Consider the following 20,133-nt stretch of genomic DNA (forward strand, 5'->3'; position numbering starts at 1 on the left):
TATGTGTGTGTGTGTGTGTGTGTGTATATATATATATATATATGTATATATACACACACCAGAGAGTCGGACGTTGCACTGAGCCGAGATGGCGCCACTGCACTCCAGCCTGGGCGACGGGTGAGACTCCTTCTCAAAAAAAAAAAAAACAAACCTTAGGTCTGAAAATCATCCCAAATCATTCTGGTACATCTGAGAATTGAGTTGTTGGGGTTTTCTTTATTGGACGGGGAATTAGAATAAGTGATGCTTTGGTTAGCCATAGTCCATCGTGAGTGAACATTTGCTAAAGAAAATTTTATTAATTTAATAAACCATTTATCCACCTCTTGGTGGCACAATGGGCCTAGTAAATTTTGGTAGGCTATTTGCTCTTAAGCATACAACAATCTGTAAAGCTGATTTGGAGGACACTTGGGAACAAATAAGAGAGGCAACCACGTGAAAGGCCACGTGCATGTGACTTTCACAGAAAATACTATTTGGTGATCTAGTACCTGAAGGGCAGATAGGGTGAAAGGAAAATCTGAGTGTGGCAGATCAAGGGCACCAGGTGGGACGCAATTGGCATGAAAGCTCACCCAGCCAAAACATGCACTGTTAAACCAATCACTTAGAATTGCGGTGTTTTGGTTTTCATGAAAGGTTGTTGTTGAAGCGGCCAAATTCCAGCCCGGGGAGACAGAGTTGAAATTTTAAGGAGACTTTCCCAAGAAGTATTTCGGTATCTTTTCCAAGACCCTGAGAACATCACAAGGCGCCAAGAATGCACACCGTACGCCTCACCCCAACCTTTTTCTCTCAGCTATCTGGCCCCAAACCCAGGCCTCTAAAATGGATGAGAGGTCTGGGGCCTACAGTTGGCCTCGGAAGTGTTCTTTTCGCTCCTTTCTCCACCCCTCCTAGAGTTCAAAACAACTGGATGTCTCCTCCCTTTTCCGAACGCTGCCCCCATCTGAGGGGCGGATCCTGATTCCCGCCGGCTCAGGCCCCGCAGGTTGGCGGGATCCGGTGGGGGTGGGCCAGCCGAGTCCGGGGGAAGCCGAGCGAACGCTGCCGCGCGCAGCGATCAAACTCGCGCCGCCACACGCTCACGAGCTGCGCCCCACCCTCTCCGTCACCGAAGGCGCCCAGCCAATGAGCCGGCGGGAAAGGCCGGGCCTGCGAACTAAGCACTGGGAGGGGGAGGGCTGGAGGGGGAAGGGAAGTCGGGGGCGGGCTGTGCTTGATTGACAGCTCGTTTTAACCAATCCTCCACGCGGATTCCCTTCACTCTCTTTTTCTACTCAGCCAGGCTCTTCGTCCCACCTACTCCTCCTCCACCCCTCTCCTCTTGCTTTTCGACCCGTCCCACTTCCCCTCCCCCATTCTGCGGGCAAATCGCTGCTGAAAAGAGGCGGGGGCCGAAGCGGCGGGCTCGTGTGGAGCCTTGAGGTGGGATTGACTGGCTCTCGGACCAACGAGAGATAGGCTCATGGCGCGGCTGTGGCTGGAACTGACCAATAGCAGGGCGGGCTGGGGGCGGAGGCCCAGGTTCCAAACGCTCCGCGGCGCCATGGGCTGAAAACTCAACCGAGATGGAATCTCCCAGTCTGAACCGGTTTCAACCGGTTCCGAGTTTGAGGCACTAGGAGGAGGGGGAGAAGCGGCTGCAGCGGCCGCGGCAGGAGCAGCGGGAGCTACAGCATCAGCAAGAGCAACAGTAGCTACAGCCCCGGCGGCCGTGCCTGTTCCAGTCTTTGCTGCTGCAGTCCGTGCAACCACCCAGAGGGGGAGGGGGGAACCACCAGTCGCTGAGGAGCAAGAGAAGGGGGGAAAGTTTAGGCGAGCCTGTGGGGGGGCCCAGCGCCGGAGCCGCGTGAGAGAGGGAGCCGTGTTTTGGTAGGGGGGAGTCGGACTGCAGCTGGCAGCAGAGCGTCCCCCCGGCCGTGTGGACTCTACACCCTCTGCTCCTGCCACTTCTGCTGCTGCCTGTGGCTGGAGGGTCCCCCTGGGGCTGAATCTTTAGGACTTGACCCCGTTCCCTCCCCCTTCCCTCACTCCTAGCTGGGCGGGAGCATTTATTCCCCAGATTAATTCCCCTTGTTTTTTGGGGGGGGGCGGGTGGGTGTGTGTGTTGGGGGAAAGCGTCCCTGAAATAGTAAATATTATTGAGCTTTTCTTGCCCTTTTCCTCTTCGTTTTTAAAATTTCCTTTTATAAGGTGGGAAAACTGTGAAACCCACCTTGATTCGTCCCCTCTTCCCCCTCCCCACCTTCCCTCGCCCTAATCCCCCAACAAGGAAGGAAGGAGCAGTTGGTTAAATCTCTGGGTAAGTCGACTGTGTCTTCGGGGCCGAGGGTCGGGCGGCGTCGCGGACGGGCGGGAGGAGGCCGGCGTGGGGCGCGGCGGCGGCTGCGGCCGCCGCGGGAAGCGAGCCCGGGAGGTGGCGGGCGGGCCGGGGGCGCGCCGGGCCCACGGCGGAGCCTGCGATTGAATGGAGCCGCTTTTGCCGCTGGGGGATGGAGGCGGGGAGGCGGCCGCGGGAGGGGAGCTCTTGCTGGGTCATTGGCGTGTGCGGGTGGCGGTGGAGGAAGGCGAGGAGCGTGATAGTGAAGCGGGGCGCCTCGCGAAATGGAAAGGCTTCTTCAGCCCCACGGGTTGGGGAGAAGTTGGGGTGATTTCAGGAACATCTCTGTAAATTATTAGGAGTGGAAGTTTCCAGAAATATTTAGTGCAGCAGCATTGAAACGTCCGCCTGCATCACGTGGCCCCCTCGGTGGAGAGCTTGGGATGGGGGAGGGAGGGGCTGCCGACTCCCTATTCCTCCAGCAAGGAAACTCGAAAGCTCTCGGGGTTTTTGCGGAGTGGCATGTGAAGTAGGAAAGATGAATTTTTCAGGGACCTGTACATGGGATTCCGTCTTACAGTTTCTTTTCAGGGGTTTGAGTGTGATAAGTTGGTTAAACCATTTACTGCTGGCCTTGTACAGTGTAGGATGCCCCGATTCTCCTTCATTCCGATGTCTTGAGTTTAGGGTGGGTGGGAGGAAGTGGTGTAGTAGAGGAAGCATTCTGTACTGGCTCAGCCCGGACCTCCTCAGATCACGCCGAGGCCATGCTGCTCAGAGAAAGGGGCGGTGAACTTAAGGCGCCTGGTCTAAATGCCTCCTCCGAGTATGGGCGGGGTGAGTGCGTGCTCCCGTGTGCTATAGTTAGAAGGGCTGCAAATCGGTTCGGGTGGGAAGCAAGGGGAGGGCGGGCCCTAGTGAGGTGCGTTTCTCCTGAATGAAGCAGGCGATTGCCCACACACCTAAGGAGAAGTCTTTCGCTTTCTTGCGACCTTTTTTTTTTTCTAGTATGAAGTTGGATTAAGCAACGGTTATAATTTTCTGGTTTTTGGATAGGAACTGGCATTGGGGGTCACTTGTAGAGTTACAGCATCCATAAGCTGGATAATCCCTAGTGTATGCTATCCAGTGAGTGGATTTTAGGATTGAAGAGCCCGACGAGAAAAGAGCGTTCATGGTTACACCTCTCCCACTATGGTTGTTCGCTTGTATATCTTAAGTGTGGGACGCTGCTGTTAGTGGAAAGAATGTTTTGGAAGCGTTTTGATTTGGGGGACTAAATGTGCTTGGCATTGACCACAAAGCCGCCATTTCTGTACTACGTACAGTTCAAGAATAGGTAGGTTATTTCGAAGACAGCCGCTAGTTCTAAGGATGGCAAATTACTGTATTTAAACCCTTCTAAGTCTTTTTTTTCATACCAATCTAATTCGTAGAACTCTGTAAGGACAGTGTATTTGAAAGTGAAACTTTGTGAAGTCATCTTAATCTTTTTTTTTTTTTTTGTTTTGGCATTAAACTGTGCTAGGAGTAAATAGGTGAAAAGTTTGTTCATTTTTTTTTACCGAAGTATTTGAAAACTTTCGATACATGGATCTTGTTTTGTGGACATTGCTTTTAAGCCTCAAATATTAAGATTGTTCTGATCTTCTAAATTTTATGATACTTGAAGGTGGAGGAAGGTTTACATATTTATTTGTGGAATATATATTTCCTCTCAGTACTTAGATCTCGGGTTTTTGTCTGGTAACAAGTATTCTACTGTTTAAAAACGTTTGTTTAATGCCGACTACAAAACATTTTGAAGTCGCATCAGTGTTGTCAATAATGGACCAGTTCTTGAACTCCTAATTTCTTGAGTTTCACATCATTTTTACATTATTATCAATCATAAGTTACTCATCTTTTGGAGTTCTAATCTTTTGTAACAGACATTATCTTTAAGTAAAACCTTTGCATTGAAATTGCTGCCATTATTGCTATGGACATTTTAAAGCTGTTATAAAAAATCCTGGAATTAACGCTTTTTCCCCCCTGCCAAGCTAATTCGTCCAAGTATAATGTAAAGAAATTAGCCACTCATTTTCTGGTCCACGGAAGTTCCTAAAATGGGAAGAAGTGGAGATCTGACCTTGTTAGTTCTAAATACACTAAACCGGGGGTGCCATGGATGACTTTCAGGATGTCCTGAATCCTCTGTAATTGTATATACAAAATAGTGGGTTTTTAAAAACTGGGTTAGAATTGTTGGTTCCTCAGATTCTCAGGCATCTTTGACCCCAAAAAAGGTTAAGGGCTACTGACTTAACCAGTCAGGTTTGAGTGGCATTGGCTTTGAAGAAAAGCAGAGGAAAAATACTTTTTACAGTAATTCTGGGCAACAAAAAAGTGGATGTGTGCCAGCATCTTAGAGTAGAATCCTCTTAAATGGATAACATTGCATATGAACTAGTAGGTTTTAACTATTACTTATTTGGGCGAAGTAGCTCGTTTTTCTGTTAGAATTCTTTTTTATTTGGAAATGGGCAAGCTTTTAGAGCTTTTACCTTGCTAATGAATACCTGGAATTTAAAAAATCTTGTTTGGCATATTGCCATAAAGTTTTTTTTCCTAGATCCTATAGTAAATATGTTTGTAAATGTAATTACAATCCCCCAATTCATTGAGGGTTGAAACAATTTGAATGTTTTGAGTGTAGAAACTAAGTTATTTCTGTAAAGGTTAAGGGAATTTATACCAAGATATATAAGACTTGTGTTTTTGCTAACCATTGCTGTGTATGGTAGGAATTATTGCATATCCGAATATAATTTTTTACATCTGTCTTTTTTCTTTGTTTGTTGATTTTTGAGATGGAGTCTAATTCTACCACCCAGGCTGGAGTGCAGTGGCGGGATTGAGGCAGGGATTACAGGCACCTGCCCCCATGCCTGACTAATTTTTGTATTTTTAGTAGAGATGGGGTTTCGCCATGTTGGCCAGGCCGGTCTTGAACTCTTGACCTTAGGTGAGCAGCCTGCCTCTGCCTCCCAAAGTGCTGGGATTATAGGTGTGAGCCACCTTGCCCAGCCCATTCTGTCTTTATAGCATATCTTTAAAGTTACTGTAATGTGAAGTGAGCTTTTTACTAAGTTATCAAGAAGACCCTGCTTGGGAAGAAAAGAAAATCACATTCACTGGAACTTAATAATCCTACTTGCTGAAAAAGTTTTGACATCAAGATATTGAACTGTATCACTTTTTAGGACCATACAATCCTAATAGTGGATGAATTTAAATAATAGGTTATACTTTATACATGTTAGTAGAATAGGAAAATCTGGTGTATAAACTCTGAAAACGTTGAATGGACCATGATAACTTATGTAATTATCAAGTAGTTAAATAATTTCAGCTTTTGTTACTTGATTTTACTATCGTAGTTTTTTTGTAATGATTAAAGTCTCTAAAGTATTTATTAAAATATTTGGAATAATATGATTGAAGTAAAATAACTTGTAGAAAGTTTTTGATAATACCAAAACTTCATAGGCAGCTTCAATTTTTTTTTCTTTATTTTCAGTAATCTATGCCAGCAATTATGACAATGTTAGCAGACCATGCAGCTCGTCAGCTGCTCGATTTCAGCCAAAAACTGGATATCAACTTATTAGATAATGTGGTGAATTGCTTATACCATGGAGAAGGAGCCCAGGTAAAGTAGCCAACCAAATCTTTATAACATTATGACAGTGTAACAGAGTTGTTGGGTTTAGAATAAAATTTTAAATTATAATTTTAAAAGATATTCCATAGTTTGCATTAATTTGAAATTATATATTAACCATAATGATAATTGGTTTGTAGAAAGAAATAGCATAATGTTTGACATGGTTAGAGTGGGTTGTTTTGAAATATTACGCTTGTTTTGTCCTTAAGAGCTGAATGTTTTAATAAATACTTTGTAGGTATTAAAGGTTCTCTGTATTTTTATATATGCTTAATATGTTTGGAGCTACATGATTCTTTTACTTTGGAAACATTTACAGAAGTATTTCACAGATATGTTTGTTTAAAAAAAACCAGGAATACCAAGTATTTTTATGTTAGTTGAATTTTGCTCACTTTCTAAGTAGTACTGTTAATGTAGAGAATTAAACATAAACCATGTTTTGATCAGTTTAAGGTTTTTGGCCTTTTTGAACCCAATTAAAAGGTGAAACAGAAATGTGTATAAAATTTTAAATTGTGTGCGTTACAAGAAAAAAACCTTGAATTTTTTTTACCCATAGGACCAAACTTTTTTTTTTTTTTTTTTTTTTTTTGAGACAGTCTTGCCCTGTAGCCCAGGCAGGAGTGCAGTGGCACCGTCTTGGCTCCCTAAAACCTTTGCATTCAAGCAATTCTCTTGCTGCAGCCTCCCTAATAGCTGGGATTACAGGTGCACGCCACCATGCCTGGCTAATTTTTGTGGTTTTAGTAGAGATGGGGTTTTTACCATGTTGGCCAGGCTGGTCTTCAACTGCTGACTTAAGGTGATCACCCACCTCATCCTGCCAAAGTGCTGGGATTACAGGGATGAACCACGGCGCCTGGCCCAAACAGGTTTTTGAATGAGTAAAAAGTTCTCCAGTTGGGTCAGAATTTTTTTTTTTTTAGATGGAGTCTTGCTTTGTCGCCAGGCTGGAGTGCAGTGGCCTGATCTCAGCTCACTGCAACCTTTGCCTCCCAGGTTCAAGCAATCCCTTGCCTCAGCCTCCTGAGTAGCTGGTACTACAGGCGTGTGCCACTATGCCCTGCTCTGCTCATTTTTTGTATTTTAGTAGAGACCAGATTTCATCATGTTGGTCAGGAAGGTCTCCATCTCCTGACCTTGGGATCCACATGCCTCCACCTCCCAAAGTGCTAGGATTACAGGTGTGAGCCACTGCGCCCAGCCAGAAGTCTTTTAAGGTAGATTTGTTGCCAGAATGGTAGATTTCTGGTTAGATAAATGTTCAGCTAGTAGATAATGAGGTTACTTAGATGTCAAAATATTTATATTGCATAATTAAGAAACCTTGAGTGCCATTATACTTTTGAAAGCAAAAGGTGGATGTAGTATTGTCTTTTATAGATAGTCCAAAAAGCATCATATACAAATGTTTCCGTTCCCTTGTGAAATCCAACGATACTGCAGTAGAAACTTGAAAAGGGCCATGGAAGCTCTAAAAGTAGAAAAAAATTACTCTGTAGTGATTCTGTGAGCTTGTTAGTCCAGATTTATATTCCTAGGGCCTTTTTTTTTTTTTTTTAAAGATGGGGTGTCACCACCTTGGCCAGGCTGGTCTTGGACTCCTGACCTTGTGATCCACCCATTCAGCCTCCCAAAGTGCTGGGATTACAGGCGTGAGCCACCAAGCCTGGCCTCCCTAGGGGCTTTTAATCAGTATGTTATCTCCAAACGCATTCTTGAAAAATTGTCCATCAGTATTTATTATCCCTGTCATTTAGTTGTTCCTCATGCTATGCATTCAACATGAAGCTTTAAGCTTCATTTCTTCTAGCATGGATGCATAGAAAGCAGCTGCTTTTGGAGGAAACTGTGAAATTAAGTTTGGGTTCAACTTTGAATAATATTATTGGAAACACAGGTCTGTAGCCATTGGGAAAAGGGCATTTAATTTTTTCCACATATATTCAGCTACTAATACTGTTTTAATCTTGGCACTAAGGTAGTTCACAACATCTAAGGGATCTAATAAATAAACCAACATAGACTAGTGTTCTTCAAGACTTATAACAGAATTAATGGTAATTTTTGTAATTGAGAATATGTTATAGTAATACTGCTTTTAATGTTTCACAGTATTCAGAAATTTAATGGTTTGTTTTAAAGTTGACTTGTTAATAAAAAGTAGATTAAGAAAAGTTTCTAAATTTTTTTTTGTTTGTTTATAACGACAATAGGTTAACTTTCCCAAAGTAAAAGGATTTTGTCTGCAGTATTTAATAGGTCATGTGACAAATCAGTTGCATGAAAATACCTAGGAAACTTGTATTATAAATGAAGATACAGATTTAGAGCTTAAAGCTGGTTAATGAGTCCTTTTGGTCTCTAAAAGTATTATGTCTTTAAACTTTCACTTCAGTCTTTTTTTTTGTTTACCACCTCCTTGAGGGTCTTATTTCAAAGGAAAAGTAGTAGTAGTAGTAGAGAGCTGTAGTGGAAAACATGTTTTTAATGTTAGATGTCTTAATACGATTCCTGGAAGTTCTCTCTAGTCATTTCTTAAGTCCCATGTACAAATGTGACCTGCCCTACAAGAGACTGGAGGGTTAGTAATGAGGTTTGTAAAGCACCTATTAACAGTGCTTAATAGGTAGAAGGCACTCTGTTTAAAGGGTACATTTAGCAGTATAATTAAAATGATTTAGCCTATGTGATACACACTCATTGCTTGAAATTAAAAAAAATATTTTTTGCTACTCATAAAATACGCAGTAATGACAAGTAAAATTTATTATACTAATTAAACTTTTAAAGTCAACTGAGAAAAAGTCAGTTGTAGGTAGCCCTTTTTTTTTTTTTAAAGGAATGTGTATCTTGGGGGAGGGGAAGAAATTATTTAGAAGAATGGCTTTCAAACTGTAGACAGAACTTTTGCATACATGGTTAGTAGTATAGTAGGATATTTAGCACTGTGACATTAGGACTACCTTCTGTTAACAGCACTTTTTTATTTTTAGCCACATAGACAGCTAGAAAAAACGGGAAGAGTTGGATGTTTTCTCCAATATTGTGTTCTTTTAAGGATCTTGAACTCTTTATTGCTTAGCAACTAAAATGCTTTCACCATTCAGTTAGTAGCACAAGGGAGATGCTAGGTTTTCTCTCCCTTTAGTTTGCTTTTGTGTCTTTTTTTTTTTTTTTTTTAAACCCTGCTGGAGTTTTAAGTTTATAAAGAACATTATGTAAGAATGATAGGATTAGAATACATTAGGATGCAAATACTAGAAGTATCATCAGAAAGTAAAATTGCCACAGGAAAGAACATGATTGATGTAGAGATTGAAATGAGTGGCGATAGTATGGGAGGTATTTGATTCTGAGTAGAAGGCTTATCCCTTCAAAGCATCTGACAAAATGGCAACTTGACCAAGTAACTTTTACTATGTGAGGATCTTTGTTACAACTTTTCCTCTAGTTGGGTATGGTTATCTAGTTAGATATTCTCAGGGAGAAGATCAGAACATTGCTAAAATGTGCTTTGGCCCTAGATAAGTCACATCATTATTCTTTCTGCCTTGTATCATTTGTCATGACACATTATACCCATGAGTCCTTTAATGAGATCAAATAAAAATGTGTGTAATTGTATTTTCAAGTATACACATTAACTCTTCTAATCACAGACTCAAAATGGAAACAGGTATCTATCTGATCATTTCAGGCAACCACAGTGGTTCTGGTGGATTTCTGGGTAGAGAACAACCATATTATTGAGTGTCTAACAGTGTATTTTGCTGATTGATGTATGGGATAGTCATTAATATGGTATTGTATTTGCTACCTGAGGAAAAGATTGTGGTTGAAATAAAGCATCAAAGCCAGGATAAGTATTCAATTTTGTTTTTTTTTTTTTTTTTTTTTTTTTTTTTAATGAGACAATGTCTCGCTCATCGCCCAGGCTGGAGTGCAGTTGCCTGATCTCAGCTCACTGCAACCTCCTACACAGTTCTCCTGTCTCAGCCTCCCAAGTATCTGGGATTATAGGCATGCGCCACCATGCCCAGCTAATTTTTGCATTTTTAGGAGACGGGATTTCACCCTGTTGGCCAGGCTGGTCTTGAACTCCTGACCTTTTGATCCTCCTGCCTCGGCCTCCCAAAGTGCTGGGATTAACAAGTGTGAGCCTCCACATTCAGCCGAGCATATGATTTTTTAAAAGATTGGAATAAAAGCCAAGCTAAAGAGTATGAGATATCTTTGTCAGAGATGATTATAAGAGTGCTTCCTGCCCTCTTTTTGATGCTTTCTTGTTTATGACCATAGAGTTAAACTGATGATAAAGTATAGTATAAGAGAAAGGTAATTGACAGATTTTAAAGTCATCAAACCTTTTTCTTGCTCTGTCACACAGGCTGGAACACAAAGGCATGATCACAGCTCACTACAGCCTTGACCTCCCCAGCTCAGTCTTCCCACCTCAGCCTCCTGAGTAGCTGGGACTATAAGTGCGTGTCCCACCACACCTGGCTCATTATTAAACATTTTTCTTTTTTTTTTTGAGACGGAGTTTCACTCTTGTTGCCCAGGCTGGAGTGCAATGGCGCGATCTCGGCTCACCGCAACCTCCGCCTCCTGGCTTCAGGCAATTCTCCTGCCTCAACCTCCTAAGTAGCTGGGATTACAGGCACGCGCCACCATGCCCAGCTAATGTTTTGTATTTTTAGTAGAGATGGGGTTTCACCATGTTGACCAGGATGGTCTCGATCTCTTGACCTCGTGATCCACCCGCCTCAGCCTCCCAAAGTGCTGGGATTACAGGCTTGAGCCACCACGCCCGGCTATTAAACATTTTTCTTTGTTGCCAGCCTAGTCTTGAACTCCTGGGTTTACAGACATGAGCCACCACATCTGGCCCAAACTTTTTGCTTACAACTTTTAATAGAAAAGAAATAGGAAGAATCTGATTAAGTTATAAAACAACCTTTAAAGATATAAAAGTGAAAAAGATTAAGCCATTGCTTCTTGTCAATAGAATTAAAAGCTGTTGGTAAAAATATGTTAATGTTGTGTGAAAAACTTTTTTTTTTTGAGATAAGATCTCTGCTCATTGCAACCTCTGCCTCCCGGGTTCATGCGTTCTCTTGCCTCAGCCTCCCTAGTAGTTGGGATTACAGGCTTGCGCCACTTTGCCCAGCTAATTTTGTATTTTTAGTAGAGATGGGGTTTGTCCATGTTGGTCAGGCTAGTCTTGAACCCCTGACCTCATGATCGCCCGCCTCTGTCTGTCGAAGTTGGGATTACAGGCGTAAGCCACCGCGCCCAGCCAAAAGATTCTTAAGTATACTATTAACATGGCCAGGCGTGATAGCTCACGTCTGTAATCCCAGCACTTTGCGAGGCCGAGGCGGGCGGATCACCTGAGGTCCGGAGGTCAAGACCAGCCTGGCAAACATGGTAAAACCACGTCCCTACTAAAAATGCAAAAAAATTAGCTGGGTATGGTGACCAACACCTGTAATTCCAGCTACTCGGGAGGCTGAGATAGGAGAATCGCTTGAACCTGGGAGGTGGAGGTTTCAGTGAGCCAAGATTGCGGCATTGCACTCCAGCCTGGGCATCAAGAGTGAAAACCATCTCAAGTATACTATTAACATAAAATTTGGTAGCCGTACAACCCTGTTCATGAAATTTACACACATGACATGAAAATATGGATAGGAAAAGACACCAAGCTTATGAAAGAGATTGCCTTTTAAAGAAGGAACAGGCGTAATCCCAGAACATTGGGAGGCCAAGGCAGGTGGATCACGAGGTCTGGATTTTGAGACCAGCCTGGCCAATGTGGTGAAACCTCGTCTCTCCTAAAAATACAAAATTAGCTGGATGTGGTGGTGGGCACACGTAATACCAGCTATTCAGGAGGTTGAGAATTGTTTGAACCATGGCGGTGGAGGTTGCAGTGAGCCGAGATCACAGCATTGCACTCCAGCATGAAGGACGGAGTGAGACTCTTGACTCAAAGAGCACAGGAAGGAAATGGCAAAAGGGAAAGGCACAAAGGTGGTTTCCATAAATTTGTTATTTTATGTTAAAAGAAAAACTGACACAAACACGAGATGATGAGTACATAGCTTAATATTTCTGGGTTTGCATGTTAAAAATATGAAAACAGCCGGGCATGGTGGCTCAAGCCTGTAATCCCAGCACTTTGGGAGGCCGAGGCAGGTGGATCACGAGGTCAAGAGATCAAGACCATCCTGGTCAACATGGTGAAACCCCGTCTCTACTAAAAATACAAAAAATTAGCTGGGCATGGTGGCGCGTGCCTGTAATCCCAGCTACTCAGGAGGCTGAGGCAGGAGAATTGCCTGAAGCCAGGAGGTGGAGGTTGCGGTGAGCGGAGATTGCGCCATTGCACTCCAGCCTGGGTAACAAGAGTGAGACTCCGTCTCAAAAAAAAAAAAAAAAAAAAAAATATGAAAACATAAAAAAAATACTTTTCTCCAAAACAAGGATTTCATATATGAAATTAGTGAAATTTCAGAATGGAGAAAGGATGGTTACAATAAATTTTAAGAGCTTTTTAAAGAGTATGTAAGTATTTGGGATTTGTGGTCTTACTTAGACCTAGTTTTCAGCAGTCTTTCCATGAAACGTATTTTTGTAGTTAGAGAGATCTTGGTAACTCGTAAAGCAGAGTGCCCCGCTACGTTACATTACATAACTTATCTAAGCAGATGTAATTTCTTGTTTTTCCAGAGACAGGGTCTCTGCTCTGTTGCCGAGGCTGAAGTGCAGTGGCACCATCATAGCTTGCTGCAGCCTTAATCTCCTGGGCTTAAGTGATCCTCCCACCTCAGCCGTCTGAGTAGCTAGGACTACAGGTGCAAGCCACCATGTGCAGCTTTTTTTTTTTGGAATGCTTCACAAATTTACGTGTCATCCTTGTGCAGGGGCCATGCTAATCTCTGTATAGTTCCAATTTTAGTATATGTGCTGCTGAAGGGAGCACAGCTTTTTTCTTTTAATTTTTATTTATTTTTATTTTTATTTTATTTTATTTTATTTTTTGAGACGGAGTTTCACTCCTGTTACCCAGGCTGGAGTGCAATGGTGCAATCTCGGCTCACCGCAACCTCCGCGTCCTGGGTTCAGGCAATTCTCCTGCCTCAGCCTCCTGAGTAGCTGGGATTACAGGCATGTGCCACCATGCCCAGCTGATTTTTTGTATTTTTAGTAGAGACGGGGTTTCACCATTTGACCAGGATGGTCTCGATCTCTTGAGCTCGTGATCCACCCGCCTCGGCCTCCCAAAGTACTGGGATTACAGGGATGAGCCACCGCGCCCGGCCTAATTTTTATTATTTAGTAGAGTTACGATCTCACTACATTGCCTGTCACCCCGGCTGGCTGGCTGGCTGGTTTTGAACTTCTGGCCTCAAGTGATCCTCCGGCCTCAAGTGATCCTCCTGCCTCAGACTCCCAAAATGTTGGGAATACAGGCATGAACTACTGCTACTGGCCTAGATAAGAATTCTTAGGTGGTTTTGGGTTGATTTAAATGCTGAGAACTCATTTGCTATAGAGTAGGTTGGTTGAAATCCAGTTGCGTTTTGAGACTAAAAAGTAAACCAGATTTACTCCCCAAAAACGTTGCTGTGTTTCAAATAAGTGAAATATTTGCCCCTTTAAAGATTAGAAGTTGGCTGGTTGCAGTGGCTCACACCTGTAATCCCAGCACTTTGGGAGGCCAAGGCAGGTGAATCACTTGAGGTCAGAAGAGTTTGAGAGCAGCCTGGCCAATATGGTGAGACCCCGTCTCTACTAAAAATACAAATATTAGCCAGGCGTGGTGGTGCACGCCTGTAATCCCAGCTACTCGGGAGGCTAAGGCAGGAGAATCACTTGAACCCGGGAGGTGGAGGTTGTAGTGAGCCAAGATTGCATCACTGCAGTTCAGCCTGAGTGATAGAGCAAGATTCTGTCTCCAAAAAAAAAAAAGATTAGGAGTCATATTTACATAATTTTATTTCTATTTCTGTAAGGTCTAATTTTTAAAATATTTCTGAACATTGATAATAGAATCTGTCCAGTTAGGATTTGTGATTTGTGCCTTGTTCAATAGTTTTTATTTTAATGATTTAAAAGAACACATTAGCTTAAATTTTTTTTTTTTTTTGTAATATTTTAGCAAAGAATGGCTCAAGAAGTACTGACACATTTAAAGGAGCATCCTGATGCTTGGACAAGAGTCGACACAATTTTGGAATTTTCTCAGAATATGAATACGAAAGTAAGCAAGTGGTGGTTTAAAAATCTGTTATTTCTTTTCTTCCAGTCATAAACTTTGAGGAAGGTATCTCATTTTTAGTATTAGCATTTGTTATCTCAAATCATTTTATATTGTTAACTTGTTTCTAAATTTAGTCTTAAGCATATTATGAATTCTTGCAAATAGTCCTAAGAATTATGAATTTAGTTTTGTAATGGGACTAGTATGCAAGGTGGCTCTTTTGGTTGTCTGTTCTTGTTTTTTTCTTTTTAGAATATGTATACAGGTCTTTGTAGCATAAATTCTGAATGTTATTCAGAGATGAAACATAACATTAAGGAATTATTTTGGGCAAGTAATCAATATAATACAGGCTAGGCACCTCTGACACCAAGTTGTGTGGACAGGTTAAAACCCTACTCCATGGCATTGGGCTTTTAATGGGATAGCTCACAGTTTTTATTTACAATGGAAAATGTTATAATTCGGGTCCTTTTTTAAGTTTGAACAGAAGGGTTGATCAAAATGTGTTTTATCTGTTTTAGTCTTGATGATTCACACTTCTCTTTAAACTGCCTTAAAGTAATAAAATACTATGGCATTCTGTTTAATACACGAAAGGTTTCCACTTGATATACATTGTGTTAAAACAGAAAATAGCCATATTCACATCTGTTTCTGAAACCAGACTGTGTTAATTAACAGTTTAAAAATATTAGTTTTGACATCTTGTAAATTTTAGGTCAAAAATACAGTCCAGAACTTCCTCAAAGTGCTAACCTTAAGTAACATAACAGTGTTTGCCTGTTTGCTTGCCTGGTAAATTTTGCTTTTTATACTGACAGACATTACTAATGTTTAAGTTGATTTATCAACAGTATTTTTAAAAACTCAAATTTGTCTTGTGAAAAATGAGATGATTAGAGGAACAGAAAGAAAGCAACAGGTAAAGAATTCTTCAATTTACATAAATTACAAATGATTTGGTGCTAAATTTATGCACTATGACATTTGGCTTTTATGCAATCATTTTTTTTTTCTTTAAAGATGTTAACACTACCTGATATTAATCATAATGTTCCATTATGTTGATTGCTTGTAATAGGAAGAAAAGGGGTGTCTTCCTGTGCAACTGACACAGCTAGGCTTTGACGGCAGGCCTCCACAAGGTCTACCCTTTTGATTCCCTTTAACTGAATTCTGTTCATCAATTGTTTTTGTTTCATGGGCGGTGGGAGGGGAAAGGGGAATTCAATGCATAAAATAAGTATTTCTAAGGGCTCAGTAGAAATTTCTACCATAGGGATCATTTCATGCATTTATTTTTTCATTTAGTCTTTGCTGTTATCTGTCCCTCATCTTCATAACTCAGCAGTGGATTTCTCAAGTTCTGAGATGTAAAGCAAAACTGTAATTCTTTAGAATGTTTGGATTATAGTGATTTGTCATTGGCTTTGAGATTTGACTGTCACTTCAGATTTTTCAGCAAAAAAACTTAAAAATTCTTTGAAGAGACATAACCTCAGTTTGTTGCCCACACTGGAGTGCAGTGGTATGATCAAAGCTCACTGTAACCTCAAACTCCCCAAGTGACATTCTGCCTCAACCTTCCAAGTAGTAAGGGCTACAGGTGAATACTGCCATGCCTGGCTAATCTAATTTTTTAATAGAGGGTGTCTCCCTATATTGCTCAGGCTGATCTTAAATCCTGGTCCTCCATCTTGGCCTCCCCAAAGTGTTGGGACTGTAGTTGAGGGCCACAGTGCCTGACCCCTTTTTTTCAAAAGAATGTAAGTTCTCTTTATTTCAGTTTCAGAGGCAAAGTCTTTATGTCTGGGAGAGGTTGGGTTTTAGGATATTATGGTAACAGATGTATTCTTCTGACCTAACCTGGGCAAAGCTTTGATTGGGCTCCCTGCTTCAACCCCCTTGGCAGAAAGATGAAATATGAATTTCTTCATCAGGCTTATTATGCTACCTTTATACAGTTGTAGGAAGTAACTACACATTACTAAGTAGTAATTTTAGGTAATAAAATATGAAATAGGAAGAAGTAAATACAGCAATAAAGAAAGAACAATGTCTTTCATTAAAAATGTAGACAAATAAAAAAAATGTAGACAAAAAGTTTGGCTGAGATGGAAGTTATCTTTAAGATTTCTTTTTCTAACTATATGGTGAATTTTGTTTCTTAGTGTTTTAAAGACTTTTTAATTGATTTTTGGCAAGAGGATACATTGTAAGCAGTGCGTTGCTTTGACTTACTGAGTCTTGACAATCTGATTTCATGCCTACAAAGTTAAAGAAAACGTTTAGGGTAGTATGTTTTTAAAAGCTAATTAAGAATTTTAGGCATTTGGAAAATTCTCTTTTTTGCTTATTTATGTATTTCTCAGACCTAGACATAATAAAGAGCTGTGTTTTTTAAAATGAGCAGGTTAGAAAGCATCACTATTTACTGCTGATTATGAAACATTTTAATAGCATCAAATTTGTAATTATAGAATTTTGCTTTGGGCTTGTTTTTATTTTGAAAGATTTTAAGGAATGTTCTGCAAATGTAGTATTTTAGTTGCAGTGGCAAAATTTTCCTGAAAAGTGTGAAATGTTAAAATGAAAGAAAACAGCAAAAACATTCACTGTTTGAGCACAATGTAGTTTGGGACAGTCTATATTGTGCTTTGGATAAAATGAGCATTCACATGATCCCTTTGGTTGAAATACTAATGCTCCTATTTTATTGTGTAATGACTAACCATTTTAAAGATGAACTCTTATTCTCAGCCAAAACTTGCAATCTGAGGTTATATGTCTATGTATGAATGCATTTACCTTTCAGGTATTATAGCTAATTCTTCCCTAATTCAGTTGAAATGTACCACGACGGTTGTGCCCCTTTTCTTCCTCCTGCCTATCCACACTAATTGGTCATAGTAAGAATTCAGGTAGTAATTCCTGGACCTTTATAAATTATTATAAATATTGTTGACTATTTAGAGTGAGTAATCAGCAGGAGGGACAAAATGGCTTGAAAGTGGTATCTCTATTTTTTAACTTTTTATACTTTTAGTTATAACTGTCAGTATTTAGGAAGAAATACCTGAAAGGTAGATAACAGATTGCAACATGCATTTGTGTATTATTTTGACTGTGCACAAAAGTTTATCTTTAAATTAGTAGAAATAGCAATTATAAGGGTGGGGTTAAAATATAAAATAAACCCATGGGTTGTCTTGCTGCTCCTTAAGTAACACACCAGTGATGCTTGTAAACACTTTCTATAGAAAGTTTCTGTGACAATACTTTAATATTTGGCCAAAAGCTTACAACTCCTAGAGGATGGTAGGAAGCTTGATAGCATCCAAGCTGCTAAATTCTTAGGAGCCTGTTCGTGTTAAAGTACGTGAGCCTATTGAGTAGTCATTTATGCTGTGAATTCATATCTGGCTGCTACTTTTCCTTCAACAGATAAGCCCATTTGGCTGCTAAAGGGCTTTTTATTTGGTTCTTCCTCCTGGTGTGAGCATGTATAAACAGCAGGACGTTATATAGAATAGTAAACAATAAAATGAGGAAAATGCATGAAAACTCAGTATATGGGTGAATAGATACTTGTTTAATATATGTAATTAAACTTGGTAGCATAATGTTTTTGAAACTTTAGATGTAAATGTGTGAATGTCTGTCCATTTGTGAATCCTGAGAGTTGCCAGTCCTATATAGCAATATATTCACATGCTTCTGTTCTCCAATTTTCAGTATTATGGACTACAAATTTTGGAAAATGTGATAAAAACAAGGTGGAAGATTCTCCCAAGGAACCAGTGTGAAGGTAGGAAAATATAATAAAGAATTATAAATTCAGAATTTTGTTATTTCTGGCAATTCCCGGCATTTTTATTATACTGAGGGGGCATATAATAAATCTTGAGTATATTTTGCTTTAATGGAGCTTATTGCTTTTATCATGAGGCAAAGCAGGTTCTGTTTGTATTGGTGGGTATAGGAAGGCCACTTGTAAGTTACCTTCTGGGAGAAAAAGTAGACCAGACTATTGAAAACTCTGACAGTAAATATTCTGGTTAAAAACATGGGCTGGGGGCCGGGCATGGTGGCTCATGCCTGTAATCCAAGCACTTTGGAGGCCAAGGCAGGCGGATCACCTGAGGTCGGGAATTCAAGACCAGCCTGACCAACATAGTGAAATCCCATCTTTATAAAAAATAAAAATAAATTAAAAATACGGGCTGGGGGCCTGGCACGGTGGTTCATGCCTATAATCCCAACACTTCAAGAGGCTGAGGTGAGTGGATCGCTTGAGCCAAGGAGCTCAAGACCAGCCTAGGCAGCATAACAAGACCTGGTCCGGACAAAAAATTTAAAAATCAGCCAGGTGTGGTGATACATGCCTGTGGTCCCAGCTATATGGGAGGATTACTTGAGCTCAGAAGGTCGAGATTGCAGTGAGCCATGATCCTGCCGCTGTACTCCAGTCTGGGTGACAAGAGTGAGACCCTGTTTCCAAAATATATATATGTATGTATATATGCATATGGGCTGGGCAGTGGCTCAAGCCTGTAATCCCAGGACTTTGTGAGGCTGAGGTGGGAGGTTCGTTTAAAAAAAAAATTAGCCAGGTGTTGTGGTGCAGGTGGCAGGGGATGGGGGGCTATCAGAGGGGTGAGGTAGGAGGACCCCTTGAGCCAGGAGGTTGAGGCTGCAGTGAGCCATCATTGTGCCACTTTACTCTAGCCTGGGCAACAAAGGGAGACCATGTCTTTAAAAAAAAAAAAAAACAAAAAAAACAAAAACAAAAAAAAACATAATTAATGTAGAATATGTCTGAAGTTCACCAGACAGTAACTGATAAGCAGTAAGTATTAAAACATGTAAGGTTAACCCAGGAAGGGAAAAGCCACATACTAAAATCACAAGGCTCTTTTACCTTTTGTGATTCTGGGAATGCCTTGTTAGAGGTTGGCTTCTTAAATGAAGATGATCAGAAAATGAAGATGTTAGTGATACCTGTTATTAATAATTTAACTTTTCTGTCTGCTACCTTGAGGAGTATAGTCATATTTTGAGAAACCTGAGGCAAGGTTAGTCTCTTGGGATTCTTGATGTGGGTAATTTCAGTTATGATACACTGCCTTTTTACCTACTCTATTTCATTTATCTCTGAAAAATAGAAATTTTTTCCTTCATTACAGAGCATATGAGAGTTCTAGTGGCATTTTCTTTTAAAATATGTCTCCTTTCTTTATTTATTGGTCTTTAAGTAGTGTCCTTTACCTGCTTTCTCTTATCATTGTGGTAGAATAGTGATGTGGATTTACTCAGCTAATCTGACTTAAACCGTGACAAATTTTGAGCACATTTAGAGTTGAATATGATTAAATTTTAATGCCGTATCCTTTTTTAAGAATCTTAAGGATAATCAATGGCAGTTTCTTTAATACATTATAAATCGTACGTTAAGAGCGATAGTACAGGAGCAAATAGTGTCCCCTAAAAGAGGTTCTCATTTCTTTAAGTATTTTATTATTGGTTTGAAACTATTTTAGATCATGTGCTGTGTTGGACTGAGAAATTAATAAGCACAATTTAGGTCCTTCATACTTCGTCTATACTCTTCAAGGATCTTTGATGTAATCATCCCGTGTTTCTTTACTACTATTGTTTTACTCATGTGTTATGGGCCATGGCCTGCCATACCAACAAAAGGTGTTTTTTACTTTTGTGCTATTTTACTGTAGTATGATTTTAAATCCTCCTTTCGTTCTTAAATCTGCTTTTTTTTTTTTTTTTTTTTTTTTTTTTTTTTTTTTTATTTTTTTTTTT

General features: G+C 40.5%; 1 protein-coding gene and 1 non-coding gene across 7 annotated transcripts in view; one reads left to right on the plus strand and one right to left on the minus strand.

The window, feature by feature from the left end:
• The first annotated feature begins 1,531 nt into the window (after nucleotides 1-1,531).
• The window catches only part of XPO1 (exportin 1), a 59,359-nt gene continuing 40,757 nt past the window's right edge, over nucleotides 1,532-20,133 (plus strand). For 2 of the 6 annotated variants that reach the window (XM_032292020.1, XM_032292019.1), the window contains exons 1-4: nucleotides 1,986-2,311; nucleotides 5,892-6,023; nucleotides 14,212-14,313; nucleotides 18,052-18,124. In XM_032292020.1, coding sequence (XP_032147911.1) covers nucleotides 5,898-6,023; nucleotides 14,212-14,313; nucleotides 18,052-18,124 — 301 coding nt within the window. In that variant the 5' untranslated portion in view covers nucleotides 1,986-2,311; nucleotides 5,892-5,897. Of the gene's footprint in view, nucleotides 2,312-5,891; nucleotides 6,024-14,211; nucleotides 14,314-15,164; nucleotides 15,239-15,397; nucleotides 15,462-18,051; nucleotides 18,125-20,133 lie in introns of those variants that run through there. The other 4 variants (XM_032292018.1, XM_032292021.1, XM_032292022.1 and 1 more) reach the window with 4 other exon arrangements.
• On the minus strand, nucleotides 12,929-13,032 carry LOC116560715. Its single transcript, XR_004273102.1, has one exon. It is a non-coding gene; the product is annotated as a U6 spliceosomal RNA (small nuclear RNA).

The sequence above is a fragment of the Sapajus apella genome, unplaced genomic scaffold, assembly GCF_009761245.1.
Source record: "Sapajus apella isolate SASKATOON/1434 unplaced genomic scaffold, GSC_monkey_1.0 scaffold26, whole genome shotgun sequence".
Lineage (NCBI taxonomy): Eukaryota > Metazoa > Chordata > Mammalia > Primates > Cebidae > Sapajus > Sapajus apella.